The 21,086-nt window shown below is 46.0% G+C and overlaps 1 protein-coding gene across 1 annotated transcript in view; it reads right to left on the bottom strand.

Annotated features, from left to right (window-relative positions):
* Positions 1–15,137, bottom strand: part of MCU (mitochondrial calcium uniporter) — a 102,757-nt gene extending 87,620 nt beyond the window's left edge. Inside the window, exon 1 of the mRNA XM_044298881.1 lies at positions 14,987–15,137. Coding sequence (XP_044154816.1) covers positions 14,987–15,097 — 111 coding nt within the window. The 5' untranslated portion in view covers positions 15,098–15,137. The remainder of the gene's footprint in view (positions 1–14,986) is intronic.
* Positions 15,138–21,086: the final 5,949 nt, after the last annotated feature.

Raw genomic sequence — 21,086 nt, forward strand, 5'->3', positions numbered from 1 at the left:
CACCACATACATCTCACACTGATAGTGAATGCAGACAGGCTATTACACCCAAGTGATAAAGTACAGGGTTTATTCCACTATATTGGACTGGACTTTATCACTTGGCTAGAATTGCCTGATGGCATTTAGATTAGTAATGGTTCCCTGCATAAATATCCACCTCTTACGCCACGCTGACATCGGCGCCATTTATTTCTGTTGTTCCAAAAACCGTATAAGATAACTTTTTTGCAGAACTCTGCAGGATGGGAAAGCGTTTTGTACCACGTTTTTCCATCCTGCAATGTTCAGCAGACTCCGCCGACTATGATGAGATCCATTCAGTTTCTGTTCTGGATCCCGGCTTTTTACCAGACAAAAAAAGTGCTGCATACAAGGCTTTTTTGTGTGGCCTTTCGACAGTATCTGCAACAGAGGCTCCAAACGCAGATGTGAGCAAGTGTAGGCCTACGTATTATGCATTTGAATTATTTTTACTCATCTGGAAAAAACATAGTGCGACCTCTAGCTGCGGTGATGTTCTGTGCACACAGGTCACGATGAAATCAATCACTGGTCTCAGTGGAGATGTCCTGCGCACTACTGAGGCCAGTGATTGGCTGCAGCGGTGACCTATGTGCACGGAACGACGCCGCTGCAGCCAGAAAGATGACATCAGCAGCGGGAGGATGAAAGTTCAGCACTGGAAGAAGCAGGGGAGAAAACGGGCAAGTAAACATTCATTTGTTATTTTAAGCCATTTACAGGGATGCTTGAGTTTTTATATAACCCAGACAGAACTCCTTAAAATGCAGAACATTAAAAGTAGAAAAATAAATAAAAAAAATCCAAGAATAAAATAATTGATATTTAGTATATTTTTTTGGAGTGCTTTGAATCACACTTTCAAGAAAACCCTGGCAAGTTCCTTTCAGCTAGACTTCTCTTGAACAATTCCAAGGTAATGAGCAGCGGTGTCTTTTGTAAAAGTGCTAGAGCGCAAGCCCTAGAGATGACAGAAACCAGATTTGCAATAATATAGGAAATGTACATTTTCCAATATGCTCATTATGTCAACACTGCTTTAACTGGCATAGAATCCAACACGCCAGAGTATAATTGCTCTGCTCTGATTTTCCATTCAAGTTCAATCCCGCAAGGATTATTACAGCATTTCATAATGCACCCACACATTAGAGCAGTATAGAGAGAGGAATACAATGTACTGCTGAAGAGACAGGCACTCTGCATTGTGTGTGCGGGAAGGCAATTGTGATCTATGGGCAGATAAAGGCCTCTTGCACACGACCGTATGGCGGTCCGCAAAAAATACAGATTATGTCCGTGAGCATTCCGTTATTTGCGGAACGGAACAGCTGGCCCCTGATAGAACAGTACTATCCTTGTCCGTTATGCAGACAATAATAGGACATGTTCTTTCTTTGAACGGAACAGAAAAAGGAAGGCATACAGAGTACCTTCCGTTTTTTTGGGGGGCGGAGCCATTGAAGTGAATGGTTCCGTATACGGTACGCAAACGGAAATAAAAAAGGCAAGAAGCCAAAATGAGATGGAAAGTGATGCATTATTATATAGAATCAAAACAAAAAATACAATTCCGATGGCAGGGGTTACCTACTAGAGACAACCACTATCAATGTGCGAATAAAAAAAAAATAAAAAATTTTCACCCCATAAGACGCACTCCTTTCCCCCCAAAGTGGGGGGGGGGGGGGGGGGACATCACTGCATCTTATGGGGCGAATACTAATGAGCACTTTCATTATGGAAGTGCTCACTAGTACTGGAGGACCAGGAAGCAGCAGTGCTCTCCGGCCTCTGTACTCACCGATTCCTGGTCGTCTGCTGTCAGCCTTTCTGTGACTGCGCAGAGTGGGGACACTCTGTGACTGTCTGTTCACAGCACAGCCGCAGCAGGAAGAAGAGAGAGCGCTGGATCCTGGGAACCCACAGCATCCGGAGTAGGAGAGATAAGTTGATATTTATTTAATTATATTTGCTCTGAGGCATGGGGGTCTGATCTGAGCAGTGGCGGTCTGAATGGGGGGGGGGGGGGGGGGGGGTCTTCTTTATATTGGGGCTCATATCTGAGGTTTGATCGGGGGACTTTCACTGCTGTGGGGTCTGATCTGATATCTGATTATGGGTCTGATTGGTGGTCTTATTAACATTGGGGGTCTGACTGGGACTGTGAGCTGAGGTCTGATTAACATTGGGGGTGCGATTGTTGATCTGATGTCTAATAAAAAAAATATTTTTTTCTTATTGTCCTCCTAAAACTAAAGAGACCCCAGGAACAGGGTATAGGGAATTAAAACTTATACTATTAATCGCATAAAACTATCTCCACACCAAAAAGACATACAATACACAAATAATTCAATGTACGCCTGGCTGAGACAGCATGTAGCACACTACCCAAAGTAAATGGGACCAAAGAAAATAATGTAATGGGAAAAAAAGAAAAGGAACAAATCTCACCAATCCAGACGTGATGGATAGTTGGTAGGATGTGGATCATTCACAGACCCCAAACTGAAACTGGTACCCCAGTGTGCTCTCTTGGATACGTAGTCTGTATACAGCTGGGCGAATTAGAGGTTCTTGATTGTAACACAGGTAGACGGACGGGTGATTCCTGGTGACTTGTAACAAAGCGGTAGCAGGAACAACTGGCCCTATATTACCCTTTAAAGATGGAGAGAGAGCTAGAAATGCCCTACCTATCTATACAGAGCACCTGCCCCAAAAGGGGCGACCCCGTCCAGGTACCTGTCCCTAGACTCTGGCAGAATCCCTAATGTACCCTAGAAAGATGTTCCCGACGTCCCACGTTTCGTTGGAATAACTCTTCTGGGGAAACAGGCAATCTAAGGGTATGCTGAGTATATAGTAAGCTAAATACACAAAAAAAGAACAGGACTAAGGGTGTAATTATACTAGACTCAACCCATGGTTCAGTGGAATCAAAGGACGCAACAAGACCCCCAAAGAAGTTGCCCTGTAATGAACAGGGACTAATGATAAACAATGATAAAGACGACCTGCCTGCCAGTGGGTAGGGGCTGCATGACTTAGCGCCAAGTGTATCCTCCTCCAAAACCTAGGTGCGTCTTATGGGCCAGTGCGTCCTATACGGTGAAAAATACTGTAGATCAAATCTAAAAAGGCATCATTAAGCCCCCTGAAAACGAGCCCAGTAAAAATATAGAATAGAAAAAGGCATGTTTCGTGCAGATTAATCGGGAAAGATTGTTGGTATGAATGTTCATCCTCGATAATCAGGTGGTGTAAAGCCACCATTTTTGGAAACTGCCCTTAGAGTGAATCACACCAGTGAGCTCCTTATCACCCAATTAAAATGCTGTCTTCCGTTTGTTGATCCGAGGCTCAGTTTCCAGAGTTATGATACTTTTTCTTACTACATAAATTAGGCTTTTGGTGCAAGGAGGGTGTCACCATTGCTCTTGTTGCACCCAAGCTCTTCTCCTAACTGCTTTACTACTGCCTGACCGTTTCCATCAGAGCAACGAGGGAGAGGCAGGCCACAGAAAGGAGTGGAGTTTGAGTGCAACAATGACGCCTTTGTTGCACAACGCTTGGTATTACACTTTTTTGTGATGCGATAAAAATAAATAAATAAAAATGGCTTTTTTTTACACCGTTTTTAGTTTTTGTTCACCTGAGGGGTTTGGTCATATTTTTATAGTGCAGGTTGTTACGGACGCGGCGATACCTAATATGTCTACTTAAAAAAAAAATCATGTTTTAGTGTCTCCATTGTCTGAGAGCCATATTTTTTTTTTTTTTTTTAGTCGATTGTCTTAGGTAGGGGCTCATTTTTTGCGGGATGAGGTGACAGTAAGATTGGTACAATTTTTTATTGCTTGGTGTTGCACTTTTTTTTTTTTTTTGTCACCTTACATCACTAAAAGTTTTTTTTTTTAGCACAGCTTTTATTTTATTCTTTTGACGGTGTTCACCTGAGGGGTTAGGTCATGTGATATTTTTCTAGAGCTGGTCGATACGGATGCTGCGATACCTAATATGTCTACTTTTCTTTTTTACTTTATTTTGGGAAAAGGATGCTTTTTTTTTTTTTTTCTTTACTTGAAATTTATTTTTTTGTAAAACTTTATTTTTTTAACTTTATTTTTTGTCCCACTCTGGGACTTCAACTTTTAGGGGTCTGATTCCCTTTATAATGCATCACAATACTTCTCTGTTGTAATGCATTGGATGTAAGTGCATTAAACACTGTAATACACTTACAGCCTGCTTCCTGTGAGATCCAGGGGGCTGGATCTCACAGGCTGTCACGGAAGGCAGCCACGATGCCTAAGGAAGGCATCGGGCTGCCTTCCCTGCCATTGGGTCCCGATGGCCACACCGCAGGATCCTGCATGTGCCGCGGTCGGCGATGCGAGGGTTAATGCACCGGCATCAGCGTTTTCGCCGATGCCAGCGCATACAGCAGGGGTCCAGCTACCAGTGACTGCCGGACCCCTACAGCTGATCAGGCAGGAGCTGGTCCTTAAAGGGTTAATCAGGTTAACCACAGCTACGAGTCTATGCAAACAGTTTGATAGGGAGGTCACTGGTGACGGAGCCCCTTTGACTCACACAATTGCAGTTGACTATGATGCTGTAAGCTTAGGTCTGTAAACCCGTCGTCGGGCCAGGAGACTTGCCTGAAATACGGATGCATAATCTGTCTGCAATATGCTCGTGTGGACCATATCTATCAATTTACAAATCATTGCTTTTTGCAGGAATCAAAAAAGTGTTGCTCCAAAAAGGGTCATTGTGAAGCCCTTATCAAAACCCAACACAGCAGAACCTAACCCAAGCCCTCTCCTCAACCAAAATCCAACCTCACTTGAAGATCTTTGGCAAAATCTCAGTTTTCTCCTTGAGCAACAACATGAGGCTTACCAAACAGATGAGGCCCTCAACCCAAGAGAGCAAAAGCAACCGCCCGAGCATTACAGGCTCTTCTTTACATCAGATGATTAGTCAAGGACCTCAATGCTTGGCTTCTTCCGAATAGTCAGAAATAAGGTGATCTCTTATCTGGTCCTTTACACCAAAAGCTAATATCTCTATGGTCCACAAGAAAACATGTGAGAATGGGTTAGCCAACCTTCCTTATTACCCTAGTGTACAGAGCGAGTCTGATGGAAGTAGATGTATCTGATCATTTTAGGACTTCTTTTGCTCTACCTAAAATATTTCTACAAATGGCATTTCTCGGTCAACATGTGTTTTTGATGTGTTCTACCGCAGCCCACGGAACAGAAATGAAACCTTCTGCCAGTTCCAGTGACATCAAGGGAATACTACGAGGAATTTCTCCTGCTCAGGGTACAGACATGAAAGTGCACAGCTAACCTAGTTAGGATATAAAATTGGGCAAGGAGGAGACTCATTCTCCTGTAGACTGATGCCAGGTTTTGCATCCTAGCAACTGCCTGCTCCAGATCCTACAACAATATACTTTCCTAAAATGCCTTGGAGATTCCTTCCACCTGTATTGAAAACCTGTCTCCAATGCGTAACATGCAAAACCGCCGCAGTAGGATTTGCCAACCTTTATTGCAAAAAAATAAAAAAATAATAAAAAAAAAATGCAACAACGCCACACAATTCTGCTGAATGTTGAAACTTTTTTTTTCTTGCTAATACAGTAACAGATGTAATAAAATACAGATTGTACTAGTTTAGCTTTGTGCTGTGTGATCCTTTCACATGTCCGTATGCGTTTTGCGGATCTGCAAAACACAGACACCGGCAATGTGTGTTCCACATTTTGCGGACCGCACATCGCCGGCACTCTCATAGAAAATGCCTTTTCTTGTCTGCAATTGCGGACAAGAATAGGACACGTTCTATTTTTTTGAGGAACGGAAGTGCGGATCCGGACAGCACATTCCGGCCCCATTGAAAATGGCAAAATCGCGTAACGGATGCAGACACATTTTGTGGACTTGTGAATGGACCCTAAGGCTACTTTCACACTAGCGTTTTTGCTGGATCAGGCAGGCTACGGCTACTGATAATACAACCATCTCCATCTGTTATGATGGATCCGGTTGTATTATTTCCATTGAATGTCAATGCAGGACGGATCAGTTTTCTATTGTGGCAGACAAAACTGATCCGTCCCCATTGACTTGCATTGGGGGTAATGCCGGATCAGTCTTGCTCCGCATCCCAGGACGGAAAGCAAAATACAACATGTTACGGTTTGCTCTCCGGTATGGGAATGCAACTAAACGGAATACATTTTGGAGCAGTCCGTTCTGTTCAGTTCAATTTTGTGCCTACTGACAATGGGGATAAAACAAGCTTTTTTTTTTTTCGGTATTGAGCCCCTATGATGGAACTCCATACCGGAAAACTTAAATGCTAGTGTGAAAGTACCCCAAAATCGCAACCCAATGTGACAACCTCTATAGCAACAATTGGATCATGGACATGTGCTGTTGATAGTCCCCACAGACAGCACTGACTTAAAGAGGACCTGTCCCCGTTCCTGACACGCCTGTCTTAGTAACTACTTGCATTCCCTATGTTATACCAATTCTGGAACATCTATTCTTATGGCTCTATGTTGTGCCATTCCTTGCAGTAAAGGTGTAGATGGGTGTTACCAGTTGGGGGTGTGTCCCTGGACAGTGACACCTGCAGCACTGATTTGACAGAGTAAGACACACCCCCTACTGGTAACACCCAGCAGCACCTTTGCAGACTGCTAGCGTGGATAGGAAGCCACGGAAGCCATTAATATTTCATGTTTGCCAGCGGAAGGAGAGAGGTGGAGCACACATAGGTAATCCACTGCCAGTTATAGGGGTTATTAAGACTGGCGTTCTAAAAACGCCAGTCTTAATAAATGTGTTTTTTTTTTTTTAAGCTGGAGTTGGTACCTTTTTTTCCAACTGACTCCACAACCCTGGATGAAGAGCAGCAATTTACTGGCATTAACACTCTATGATGCCAGTTGTATGGCACATGACCTCTGATTGTAGCCAGCATATGACCACTGCAGTGCCAGCGCTGGATTGGCAGAGAAAATAAGAGGCGAGCACCGTCTCCATTTTGAGTTGCAACATTTGCAGCTGTTTTTATAATTTTCTTCAGAAGTTAGATAACTAATTTAACATCATATTTGCAGTTTTGTCACAATGTCAGTGTGTAGATAAAAAACATCAAGTACAGGATGCAGGCGTACATCCGATATAATCTAATCTCTGACAAATGCATAGGAACTCATTCAGCAATTTATACTGGCCCATTCATATAGTCCCTGGGGCTGGATGTGCATTAAGCCTTTACTGTTTAAGTGTTCTTTGTACACTACGTCTGATTCACTGTAGACTTCCCAATCCTTGGAGGACCCATTCATCAGATAAGCATGCAGATGGACTGGTAATAGGTACTATATGACCAGCTGATGGCCATAGGGTCTGGTTGAGACTTGTAGCATATGTTCCTTAAAGGGGATGTCCCACCTCCAACATTGATGTCATATTGCTAAGATATGCCACCAATGTCAGGCGCGAGTCCCATAGGTAGGGGTGCTGAAAAGAGCAGAGCTGTGCTCAGCTATCTTCAGAACTCCCATAGAAATGAATTAAAGGGAACCTGTCACCGGGATTTTGTGTATAGAGCTGAGGACATGGGTTGCTAGATGGCCGCTAGCACATCCGCAATACCCAGTCCCCATAGCTCTGTGTGCTTTTATTGTCTTAAAAAAATGATTTAATACATATGCAAATTAACCTGAGCTGAGTCCTGTCCCTGACTCATCTCACATACTCATCTCAGGTTAATTTGCATATGTATCAAATCAGTTTTTTGACACAATAAAAGCACACAGAGCTATGGGGACTGGGTATTTGGATGTGCTAGTGGCCATCTAGCAACCCATGTCCTCAGCTCTATACACAAAATCCCGGTGACAGGTTCCCTTTAAGGGTGGCTCTGCAAGCGCGGTGAGCTTCTGTTCACTTTGGGAACTCCATTCTAGAGACAGATGTGGGTCCCATAACCATCAGACATTGGAGGTAGATATTCCACCAGTGTTAGAGGAGAGAGACAACCCTTAAAGGGGTTGTCCGGGTTCAGAGCTGAACCCGGACAGACCCTTATTTTCACCCAGGCAGCACCCCTGAGGCTAGCATCGGAGCATCTCATGCTCCGATGTGCTCCCTTGCCCTGCGCTAGATCGCGCAGGGCACAAGCTCTTTTGTTTATCATAACACACTGCCGGGCGGAGGCTTCCACCCAGCAGTGTGTTCGGTAATGTCACCGGCTCTGATGAGCGGGCTTTAGCGCTGCCCTAGCTGTTTTACTGGCTAGGGGAGCGCTAAAGCCCACACATCAGTGCCAGTGAAGTAAGCGGGCTTCCTGGCAGCCCCATGGAGAGCCCCAGTTCGTCACCGGAACTCTTAAAAATGCCTTTGCCCTGCGCGATTTAGCGCAGGGCAAAAGAGAGCATCAGAGCATGAACTGCTCCGATGCTCATGTCAGGGGGGCTGCCGGGGTGAAAATGGGGATATGTCCGGGTTCAGCTCTGAACCTGGACAACCCCTTTAAAAGTGAATCTCTGGTTTACAGTAAAAAAATTCTAGTAGCGGTAGATCATTAATATGAGATCAGTGGAGGCCCAACGCCCAGCAGCCCAACCGACAAGGAGTAAGCGCCAGCAGCAGGTTTCAGAAGTAAAGTGTTTGGGTCAACACAATGTAGTGGCCATTCTTTGGTACGGCTTTCAGTTTCCAATCACTTTTCATCTATGCGCTGTCCCAATTCTTTTTTGGGGGGGAAATTACACTGACCCATTCATTTATATTGGGTCAAAGATACATTCGTATTTTTTGGCAGATCTATGTGGCCCCTCCACAAATTATAGAACATGTCTTATTCAGGTCTGTTTTGCAGACAAGAATAATCGCGTTCAGTAGAAAAAAATGCACACATAAGGTAACCATATTTGGTGGACCCGTTTTTTTTTTTCAGACATGACAGGGTGCATGATGATGGCACTGTATACTGATTACTTACAGAACCTGCAGCTAACAGCTGATTTATAGGTGTGGCGGTTGGTGGACCCCCATGATTTCATATTGATCACCCATCATTCTGTTTCCAGTTCCATCCACTGTTAGGTTTCCAGCTGATGGTGGAGGTGCTGGGTGTCAGACCCAATCAGATACTGATGAACCTGGGATAGGTCATCAACATCTAAACCCTTAGGCTAGGGCTACACGACGACATGTGTCACGTGACATTTTGTCGCACCAATGTCGCGCGACAATTTTTTATAACGACAGTCTATGGTGTCGCATTGCGAAATGACAGTAGCAAAAAATCCATCCAAGATGGATGTTTCTGCGACCATCGCATCGCAGTCACAGCATGTCGCAGTGCGACACCATAGACTATCATTATAAAAATTGTCGCGCGACATCATGCATTATGTTGCAGTGTAGTTGTGCCCTATGCGTCACGTGACACATTTTGCCGTGTAGCCCTAGCCTTAGGCTAGTTTCACATCTATGACTGTGCTCTCCAGCAGGCTGTTCCAGCCAGGAATCGGTCAGACAAAAGACGCTGTGTGCGGCAGGGTAGCGGTCAGATCTCTGCCGGACCCCATTATAGTCAATAGGGCCAGGCGGCAGTATATGGCTATGCTGGATACGGAGAACTCTGGCAAGCTATTCTCTGCTGGAACAGCCTGCCGGAGAGCTCTGCTTATAAGGGTTTTCCAGGAATAAAACCTTTATGGCCCATCCTTAGGACTAATCTGAGATCATCACTGATCGGTGCAGGTCATGGAAATAAAGTTCTGACGTGTCACTATCATTTACCACCTTGTGCTCGCTCACATGTTCCATCCAAAGTCTCAGTGGTATCTAATAATAAAGACTACACACCCCGCACAGACATCTTGCTAAAGACGTCAACAGTACACAAGTCACAGCACAAGTCACATCTCCAGGAGGTTCCAATCCAACCATCCCAGGTCACGTTTGCTCCTCCTGCGGTGAGAGCAGCCACTGGATGGGAGATGGAGGGTTACAAGATCTGTACACATCGCACATTGTAATCACAGCTCTGAGACAAACAAACGTTTCCGTGTTCCGTAGTCACAATTAGCCGGGTAATGAGATGCCACTTGGATGTGACACACAGGCACTTTCTCGCCAGGCATGCAGGTGTCATCCTGACATATAGCAGATTACCTCTACAGTGCCAGCTTTACACATACGGTATCAAAAATGGTGCAAAAAAAAAAAAATGGAGGAGTTACTCATAGCAACCAGTCAACGTGTATCTTTCATTCGTCAAATGACCTGTTTTATATACACTTTAATCAGTCTTTTTTTAAACGGATGCCATTATTTTCAGTAGTATTCGTTTTTACCTCCAGACCACAGGGGTCAGCAACTTCCGGCACTCCAGATGTTGTGAAACAGCACCCAGCATGCACACTGGCTAGTCTGTTCACAACATTCTCATAGAAGTGAATGGAGCATGCTGGGAGTTGTAGTCAGAGGTGCCAGAGGCACAAGAGTGTGTTCAGTCGGGGAAACATGCTTCATGTGATGGCCACATTTCCCGAAGTGAGCACTCCTCCAGAACTCACAGGATCGTCACGATTTATGATGCTGCGAGTTCCTGCCTGACTGCAGGTCTACTGAACTGTAGTCATATATAGCTGTGATTACAGTACAGCAGACTGGAAGTTAGGCAGGAAATCAGAAGCCATTGGGGGTCATTTATGAACATCAATATGCCAGCTTATGGCAGTAGTCTTTATAGCAGGCGCATGGTGAGCTAATCAGACTAAGTAGAAGGGAAACAAAGACTTGCGTAAAAAGTTGGTCTTTGTAAATGGGCAGAGTTCTGGTCAGACAAGCAGTGGTCGGTTCAGTAAATGTGGCCACCACATGGAGCTTGCTTCCCAGAGAAAACTTGTGAGAACCTGGCCTTAAACTATGGACAACTTTTGCAGATAAGCACCACCACTGTTTCATGAATTGGACTTGATGGACCATATTCACTTATACGGGGGTCAGTCGGGTTCTGTTGAGTTGTATGCCATTTTGCCAGAAAAAAAAAAAAAAAAAAAAAAAAAAAAAAAAAAGTCCTGCATGCAGCATCATTTTTATCCATCAAATCTGATGGAATTGGCAACAGAGGTCCCTGAAGCCTGACGCAGAAGAGAACGGAGCCTTAAAGGGAACCTGTCACCAGGATTTTGGGTATAGAGCTGAGGACATGGGTTGCTAGATCACCACTAGCACATCTGCAATATCCAGTCCCCATAGCTCTCTGTGCTTTTATTGTGTAAAAAAAATGATTTGATACATATGCAAATTAACATAAAAGAGTCATATCTTACTTGTGTGACCAGAGAAGAGTCATTTTTCAAACTCTGACTCATCTCAGGATAATTTGCATATGTATCAAATCAGTTGTTTTCCACAATAAAAGCACACAGAGCTATGGGGACTGGGTATTGCGGATGTGCTAGCGGCCATCTAGCAACCCATGTCCTCAGCTCTATACACAAAATCCCGGTGACAGATTCCCTTTAAAGTACTGTAGTATCCCGGTTTAACAAGTTATCCCCTATCCACAGAATAGGAGATAAACATCAGATTGGTGTGGGTCCTGCTGCGGGGACACCTACCAATCATGAGAATAAGGGCTATGTCCCCTCATCGAAATGAATGGGGCGAATAACTGCTTTTCCAACAAGCCACTCCCTCCATTTCAGATTGGCTCCACAGGGTATGGGTACAATGTTCTTGTGATGGAGGTCCACAGATCTGATGTGGATAGGGTATAACTTGTTATAAATGGAATACCTATTTAATTCTGCAGCGAGTAACATATACAGAGACCTAGCAGCTGATCCAGGAGCTAAAAACTCCCATCAATAAAGTTCTACCCACAAAGCACCATCTACCTTGCCAGTCCCACGTTCTATCATTTAGGGGCCCAATGCCAAGGGCTTTTATACAATAAACTGATGAGACAAAAAACAGAACATCTCATGGATGTGGGCATGGCCTTGGGCACTGTGCACACTAACTCCAAAGCTTTGGTTTATAACAGAGCAGAGACTGAACCAGGCGGGATGAGCTTGGGGTGCCCTGCCATGATTTGGGTATACCCCCCCCCCCTCCAAGGACACAGTTCTCCCATTACGTATCTGGGATTGAACCAGGCGGGATGAGCTGTCATGATTTGGGTATACCCCTCTAAGGACACAGTTCTCCCACCATATATCTGGGATTGAACCAGGCGGGATGAGCTTGGGGTGCCCTGTCATGATTTGGGTATACCCCTCTAAGGACGCAGTTCTCCCAACACATATCTGGGATTGAATCAGGAAGGATGAGCTTGGGGTGCCCTGTCATGATTTGGGTATACCCCTCTAAGGACACAGTTTTCCCAACACATATCTGGGAGGACATTTACGTTTATGCACTGGTGGCCCAATGCAAAAGGGGCAACCTAAACCTCTCCATGCCCAACCTGTGAAGATTTATTATACTAGAATGCAGTAAAAGGTCCAAATATGTACCCAATATTCTGCTGGGCCATGACCACAGACAAGAAGATGCTGAGTAGCCTGCCCGGCTCTGGGACGCGTCCCTCTTCCTGTCCACAGCAGCTCCATCTGCAGCACTCTCCTCATTCACGAACACGCCGCCAAAAAGATATTCCATATTAATACTGACATATTTTATTAATGAGATGCTTCCTACCAGAAATAGCTCAGAGATGCAAGTCTGCCAGAATGCAGACAGGAAAGTGCGAGTACAAAATCCCAGCACCTGGACAGCGCTACGCTGGATTTACGGACGTCGATTGGTCTCCGCCAGCTGTCCTGTAAAACCACACTGACACATACAAACAGTGGGAGACTACAAACACATCCTGCCCACGCCGGGTTACTTCTAGTGCATCCCTTACTTAAAGGGGAAGCCCACTAAAGAAAAATATATATTTAAGCGCATCACAACTGACTATCCCTTTTCCGACACCATCACAGGTGTCTTACATTAAGGCGCTATTCACACGACCGGATCCTTTTTGCTATAAAAAAAACACACCACACACACCCACCTGAAAAAAAAAAAATATAGGATGCGGTCCGTGTGCATCCTGTGCTTTTTGCAGGTCCCATCGCATCAACGTATATTCTTTTCCGCAAAACAATCAGTATCTGATTGAGGGTCCGACAACCAGGACCCTCACCGATCAGCTGTTTGAGAAGGCAGTGGTGCTCCTGTGAGCGCCGTGGCCTGACCTCTGCTTTTCCTAAGCCAATGACGTCACATTTATCGATCACGTGGCCTAGGGGCAGCACAGCCCTATTCAAGTGAATGAGGCTGAGCTGCTATACAATGTATGGCGCTGTGCTCACAGGAGCTCCGCTACCTTCTCAAAACAGCCGATCGGCGGGGGCTCCGGGTATCGGACAACTACCGATCAGATACTGATGACCTATCCAGAGGAAACCCCTTTTAATACTGACGACCTATCCTCTGGATGGGTCATCAGTGTCTGATCGGTGGGGGTCCGCCACCCGGGACTCCCACCGATTAGCTGTTGGAGAAGGCACCAGCACTCCTGTGAGCGCCGCAGCCTTCTCCGTGCTCACCAAGCATTGTATAGCTGTACGTGGTCTATGGGGCTGAGCTGTGCCTAGGCCACGTGACCGCTGAACGTGTCTTCACTGGTCTAGGAAAAGCTGAGAGAAGGCTATGGCGCATAGGTACTTGATAAGAAAACGTTCCGGATAAGGCCTCACGACCGTATGTCCGTTTATCCAGATCGGATGTGGACCCATTAATTTCAACGGAGCCGCAAAAGATGCAGACAACACACCGCGCACTGTCCAAATCCGTATGCTTGTTCCCCTATTACATGTCCTGTTCTAGTCCGTTTGGAGGACAAGGATAGGACATTTCTACAGATGTTTGACGTGCACCCATGAGCCCTAACAGATGTAATGGTACTACTACTTCAATTATCCGTCAGGGGGCTCCAAATTTCATAGTCTCCATTAATAAATTAAGATTACATATTCATTTTAATCAAATATTGAGAAATTCCATTTACGCTGCTGGATTTTCGCTCTAGAAGACATATCCTATGTGACTCCTCAGACATGGATGGTTAGCTACAGGGGAATCCGACATCCGATAAATGACAGGGGGCGGCCCCAGAAAACTCCCCCGTCATCTGTCCTGAGCAAGGGACAAGCCAGCAGGGTTATCTCATCCAAACGTGGTTAGCTACACATTTATCTGCAGCCGCACATTCACCGGTCTGTCCGCTTGCTGCAAGCATGGCATGTGAGCACAGGGCACACAGCAAATGCCAGGGCTGGGGCTGGCACCTTTTACTATACAGCGGAGCAGAGGAGGGTGGTATTGCCCCTTGATCGTGTTTGTCCTTAAATGACATACATGCCAACATAGACCACGGTGCCAACCGCCTCCTGGGAAATTATTATTATTAGGTGACTGGCATCATAGGGAAAATCAATGACTGAAGCATGGGGCGGGTGTAATCAGCGTGTCACCACTGACAAGGTGAGGAGAATACTACTCCAGGGTGGGTGAGGGGCACAGGGATGTCCTGGCACTGCAGTAGAAAGTTGTCACACTGCCTGTCACACAGCACATGTGCGGGGGCAATGAACTGCACTGCAGAGCGCTGTCACTGAAGAGACACGGACTGTCAGCGGATCCCCTGCAGCAAGGGAGCCTCCCCTCCCCAGCCTGCGCCCACTCACCGGGGAGGAGGGGGGACACCGCCACTAGTTACTAAAGCAACCAGCGCTGCAGCACTAGACGGGAGTTCCCAGGACACCCCGCCCCGGGCGACTCCCTCCTTCTCAGGGCACAGCGCATACACTTTCCTTCCTATCCCGTCAATGTCGCCTCTGACTCACCGTCCTGTGAGGCCGCTGTCTGCTGACTCCAAGTCCGGGAAAGCCCGTGGTCAGCCCCGCGACGCTCCTTGAGAGCACCAGCAGCCGAGATCTACCTGCCGTAGCCGCCATCTCTCAACTGGAAGCGCTCGGGACCTCGGCGCTCAGCCGGCGCTGAATGGGCGTGACTAAAACACGCCGCTCAAAAGTGACAAGGCCAATGAAACGAGCGGACCGCCAGGGTGGGCGTGGCCAAGAGGCACTTAAACCGCCCGGCTTCCGGGATTGGGGTGGAATGGGCGTTGATTTGCGCCTGTCAATCTTCTTAGGGCCCTCCTACAAGGGGGCGGTATACATGAGCTGTCAAGGAGCCCCGGTCTTAGGAAGTGAAGGTTGAGTTTGTGCAGACACTCAGCCTGTCCTATTGGAAGGCGTGAACTCAGGGTATAGAGATAAGTACCGGTACTTTCACACTAGCGTTATTCTTTTCCGGTATTCAAATCCGGTAAAGGGTCTCAATACCGGAAAAAAACGCATCAGTTTTGTCCCAATGCATTCTGAATGGAAAGCAATCCATTCAATATGCATCAGGAGCTCTTCCGTTCCGTCCCTTGTATGGTATTTGACCGGACAAAATACTGCAGCTTGCTACGGTATTTTTTTCTGCCAAATTCCCGGAACACTATCGCACTTCCATAGAGATGTATTAATGCCAGATCCGGTACCAAGTGTTCCGGAAATTGCCGCGTTGCCGGATCTGGTTTTCCAGTCTGCGCCTGGACATAGGAGGAGCTACTTTTGCTTTTTGATCTTTAAAAATTTTTTAATACCGGATCCGTTATTCCAGGTGATACCGGATAAGACGGATCCGGTATATTTCTGGATCCGGAAAAAAATAATTAACGTTTGCAAGGGTTTACCAGATCTGGCAGGTAGTTCTGGCAGGAACTGCCTGCCGGATCCGGACAACGCTAGTGTGAAAGTACCCTACCTGAGGTGGCAAAGACTTAGGGTCCATTCACATGTCCGTAGGTGTTTTGCGAATCCGCAAAATACGGACACCAACAATGTGCGTTCCGCATTTTGTGGACCGCACATCGCCGACACTCAAGACACACAAGAATAGGACATGTTCTTTATTTTGCGGAACGGAAGTGCGGATCTGCAAATGTGGATGCGGATAGCACATTCCGGCCCTATTGAAAATGAATGGGTCCGCATGTGTTCCGCAAAATTGTGGAACGGATGCGGACCCATTTTGCGGACGTGTGAATGGACCCTTATGGCGCTCATACCTGGGAAGTGCTCCCTCATGGCTAAAGTTAAGGCTTTCCATAGTGATCTGTCCAAAATCTGGACCAGCACCTAAAGGGAGTCTCTGCGATTTTATCCTCAGGACAGGTCGTCAATCAGATCAGCAGGGATCCAACACCCTGCACTCCCTGCCAATCAGCAGTTTCAGGAGACTCTAGGGAGTGCTGAAGCCTCTTCCTAGGGAAGTGATGTCGCGTTCAGTCACATCTAGACTAATAACAGGGGAAAAAAAACTGGGAATCTATCACTCCGTCCCTAAGGACCCTTCATTGGCTACCCATGAAAGATCGGATCACATTTAAGACCCTCTGCCTCACCCACAAATGTATACAAGGGAAAGCCCCCCAATACCTCTGCGACAAAATAAAGCACTACACCCCAGGTCGCTCCCTCCGGTCAGCTAACCAGAATCTCCTCCATATCCCCAAGACCCGTTACAAATCAAAAGGCGAACAAAGTTTCACAGTCCAAGGACCCCGGCTATGGAACACCCTACCCGCAAAGACCCGCTTGGAAGAAAATCATCTGGCCTTTAGGAAGAAGCTTAAGGGTACTTTCACACTAGCGTTTTTCTTTTCCGGCATAGAGTTCAGTCACAGGGGCTCTATACCGGAAAAGAACTGATCAGTTTTATCCCCATGCATTCTGAATGGAGAGTAATCCGTTCAGTTTGCATCAGGATGTCTTCAGTTCAGTCGTTTTGACTGATCAGGCAAAAGAGAAAACCGTAGCATGCTACGGCTTTATCTCCGGCGAAAAAAACTGAAGACATGCCTGAACGCCGGATCCGGCATTTTTTCCCATAGGAATGTATTAGCGCCGGATCCGGCATTCAGAATACCGGAATGCCGGATCCGTCGTTCCGGCATGCGCAGATCGGTAAAAATGAGAAAAATGTACAAGACGGATCCGTCGGTCCGCATGACAAGCGGAGAGACGGATCCGTCCTTGCAATGCATTTGTGAGACGGATCCGCATCCGGATCCGTCTCACAAATTCTTTCAGTCAGCAGCAGATCGGCGGATCCGGCGGCCAGTTCCGACGACGGAACTGCCCGCCGGATCACACTGCCGCAAGTGTGAAAGTAGCCTAAGACCTACCTCTTCTAAAGGCACAGGCAGAAAATGGCTGCAAAAGCGCCCTGAGGCGATTCAGTTCGCAAGTGTAGCGCTATACAAGTCATTCATTCATTCACATGGCCTATGTGCAGCTCTGTCCCATTCAAGCGATACCAAGCATAGCCGCTATCCAATTGCTGGCGCTGTGCTTGGTAAGCTGTGAGGGGACTGTGACTCTCACAGGAGCACCAGTGCCGTTTTAAACAGCTGGGCGGCGGGAGTCTAGGTTGACCGCAGCCAATCAGTAGCCTGAAGCAGTGCACTATGTGTTGTCATGTGATGTCACCACTGTAGCAGAATGGGATTACTGAGAGAACCGGAGCAGAGTCACGGGATCTGCTAGGTAAATAAAGGTCTATTTTATTTTAAAGGGAGTCTGTCACCTAATCTGAGCCTTTTAGACCGCTCAGATCAGGTTATAGACTCCTTTGACCACATTGCAATGGTACCTTTATTTGTGCTGTCGCTCGCCTCCTCTTATTACTACCTCCTCCTCTCCCTCACAGATCTCGCGCCTACACCGCCCCACCCTTTCTTTGGCTTTACTGCAGTCCTCTGCTGCGGCTGGTTACTTCCACGGCTAGATTTCGAGCTATCGACCCGCACATGCGCAGTCCAACTCCCTGTTCCTCTGCCCATAATGGGCACAGCAGTGCGCAGGTGTGGGACAAGTGTGGAGCTGCGCAGGCGTGAGATTTGTGAGAGGGAGGTAATAATAGGAAACGAGGGCGGGCCGGAGGGGTGAAATAGGTGTGGTTTTCTGGGCACATTGCCGAGGGGCCTGGGCACTTGCTGCAGTCACGCTGCCTCTGGGCACTTGCCAAACCTCATTAGCATTAGTTTTAAAAGTCTCTTTTTGGGATATTTCTCAACCAGGGCTTGCGATGGCAACTTTTCATATCTATGTACCCATTTACATCTCCTTCTTTAAAAAACGTTTTTGTCTTCAATCTTCCATCCTCTATGACTATAGTTAAATCCAGAAAATGTATTGCCTTATCACTTATGCTGCTAGTAAATTTTAAATTCCAATCATTTCTATTGAGGTTACAGATAAGCATTTGCAGACCCTCTTTACTCCCCTCCCACACTAGCAGACAGTCATCGATATATCTTCGCCATACTTTTAAAATCCCCCACTGTGTACATTTGGAGAGGATCGGGTCAATGTACCTTTTTTCCCATGCTGTCATGAAGATATTTGCAAAACTGGGCACGAATTTCGCAGACTAACTGAATATATAGATTATTTTTTTATTTTTTTGCAACTGTATGTGGTGAAGGCACTGTCTTATTTAAAAGATACAGGGAGCACTATTGAGTTAATAAAGGAGTTGGGACCATGTGGTGACAATGTTTGGTTGGCGACAGCCGACGTCACCTCTTTATATACTATCATTCCCAAAGATTTGGGTTTGAGTGCAGTCAAGGAAGAATTAGAGGGGGATCCACATATGTCTACACTACAGCATATACTGTGCTACACTATTGGTGCACTTTTCCTACAGGAGCTGTAGTGGAAAGAGGAATATTTGGAGTATACGGCATCCCACTAGTGCTTGCATAACTGGAGGATCTTTGAGAGAGGAGTAAGTAGTGAATAATCGCGTGGACCAGAAAAAAACACATTCTAAGAGCGAAGCCTGTCATCTGCATGTCATACTGACTCACAGTATTGTTTCACTACCACAGCAGACTCCCTATGCGTGTTACTGCAAGGCACAGTGTTCTACACCACTATAAAGGCCCCCTGCAGCCAGGAAATAGACGGTTTTTTAAAACAAAATTCGCCACAAATAAATTCAGATCAAACCAAATTATTTCCCCATGGGAAATGAAAGGTGGAATCTGAATGGTTGCTATGGGCAACTAAGCCAGTTTTCTTTTACACCAGTTTTGATAAATCTGCCCCTTGTTATTTTCTCATTAATTTCTAACTGCATTTCACCCAATCTACTATCAAGGAGCATCTTGAGGGTAGACTCCGACGACCATGATGAAAGTCACATAATTTTGACCCAATCAATAAATTCCGGAGCTGTGGAACTTCTCCAGCCACGAGCTATACTTCTTCGAGAACAAAATAACTTCTACGTATATTATTGATCTGTGTTTCTTCAGATTTTCCTAATCTTCACACCATGTTTAATCTTCAAAGGTTGTCTCACTTCAGCAAATGGCATTTATCATGTAGAGAAAGTTACTAAAGTACTGTGATTATCCATATTGCTTCCTTTGCTGGCTTGATTCATTTTTCCATCACATTATACACCGCTTGTTTCCATGATTATGACCACCCTGCAATCCATCAGCATTGGCCGTGCTTGCACACTATAGAAAAAAGCGCAGGCCTCTCTGGTGGCTGGGATCATGGAAGCGCACATACTGTAGGTATGCATACCCAGCGGCTCCTGTCCTAGCCACCTCATATCTGCACTGCAACAGTGGCCATAATCCCTGGATACAAGCAGTGTATACTGCGATGGAAAAATAACTCCAGCCAGCCAAGGAGGCAATATGGACAATCACAATACATTAGTAAGTGCCTTGTATTAACTTTATATGGTAAATGCCATTTGCTAAGAGAGACATTTACAGGCTCCTGAATCAGTGTTGAAAAACATCTGGCATAGAAAATAATAAGGGTCGTCATGGTCTATTCTAGCTTTGGTTAGGCACTGAGAGAGGAGGAGGTCTAGGTAAGAGGGCAGGGGCTGATTGGGAACTCGGCCTTGGGAAAAAAAAGTCTAAAAGTGGCTCCGTGTTGTAGGTCCAGGTTAGGATATAATGCGGTGTGGCAGAAGTAGATAGGAGCGAGGATCTGTGAGTATTCTGTGTAATGCAATAAATCCAATATATTTGGTATTCAGCTCTATTTGATCCCCCCTCATGTTGTGAAGGAAAGGGAAGCAGTGACAGTGGTTGGAGGAAGGAAGGAGGCACAATTTGTCAGGGGGACGCAATGAAGGGAAGGGAGATGCAAAGACAAAGGGGCACCCAAAGTGGAAGTAGGTGGCAATGCAGTAAGTGCTAGGGGGAAGGGCAGAGAAGATAGCCTTCATAGAAAGAGAAGTTAGTCAAGTACCAGGTGTCCAATGGTTTCTCACTTCCTCCCGCACAGTCCAGTCACGGGTCAATAACCAGGCCTGCATCCTGCTATATGATTGGCCAGAGACAGGTATGTGCTCACAAAAATTCATAGGGATAGTCAGGAATATGTGTACAGTCACAAACATAGGGACAGTCAGGGACAGGCATACACTTATAACAAGTACACACATATAGTTTATTCAACCACAAAAATAAAAACAGATCTCAGACCAAACCCAGACAGCTCTACAGACTCTCTAAATCAGTACCATCCCCGTTCTAGACTCTAGACCATTTCTGAAATGCAGACTTCGGACCAGACCCCAGAATAAATACAGTCCCCAGACTCCCAAAACAAGTACAGACCCTTTAGGGTACGTTTACATATGTGATCCGGATCCGGCAGACTGTTCCAGCAGAAAGCAGCACCAGTGATCAATCCTAAATTCAGTTTGACCCATTACATTGAATTTACTAGATGTGGTATACGTTTCAATGGTAATTTTGGGTATTCAGATGTATACCGCGACGGAAAGCCCAGTGGAGGGGTAAAACGCTATGTGAGCCTGGCCTAAGGTAAGTACAAAGCCATCTTTTTG

The sequence above is a fragment of the Bufo gargarizans genome, chromosome 6 (genome assembly GCF_014858855.1).
Source record: "Bufo gargarizans isolate SCDJY-AF-19 chromosome 6, ASM1485885v1, whole genome shotgun sequence".
In the NCBI taxonomy this organism is placed as follows: Eukaryota; Metazoa; Chordata; class Amphibia; order Anura; family Bufonidae; genus Bufo; species Bufo gargarizans.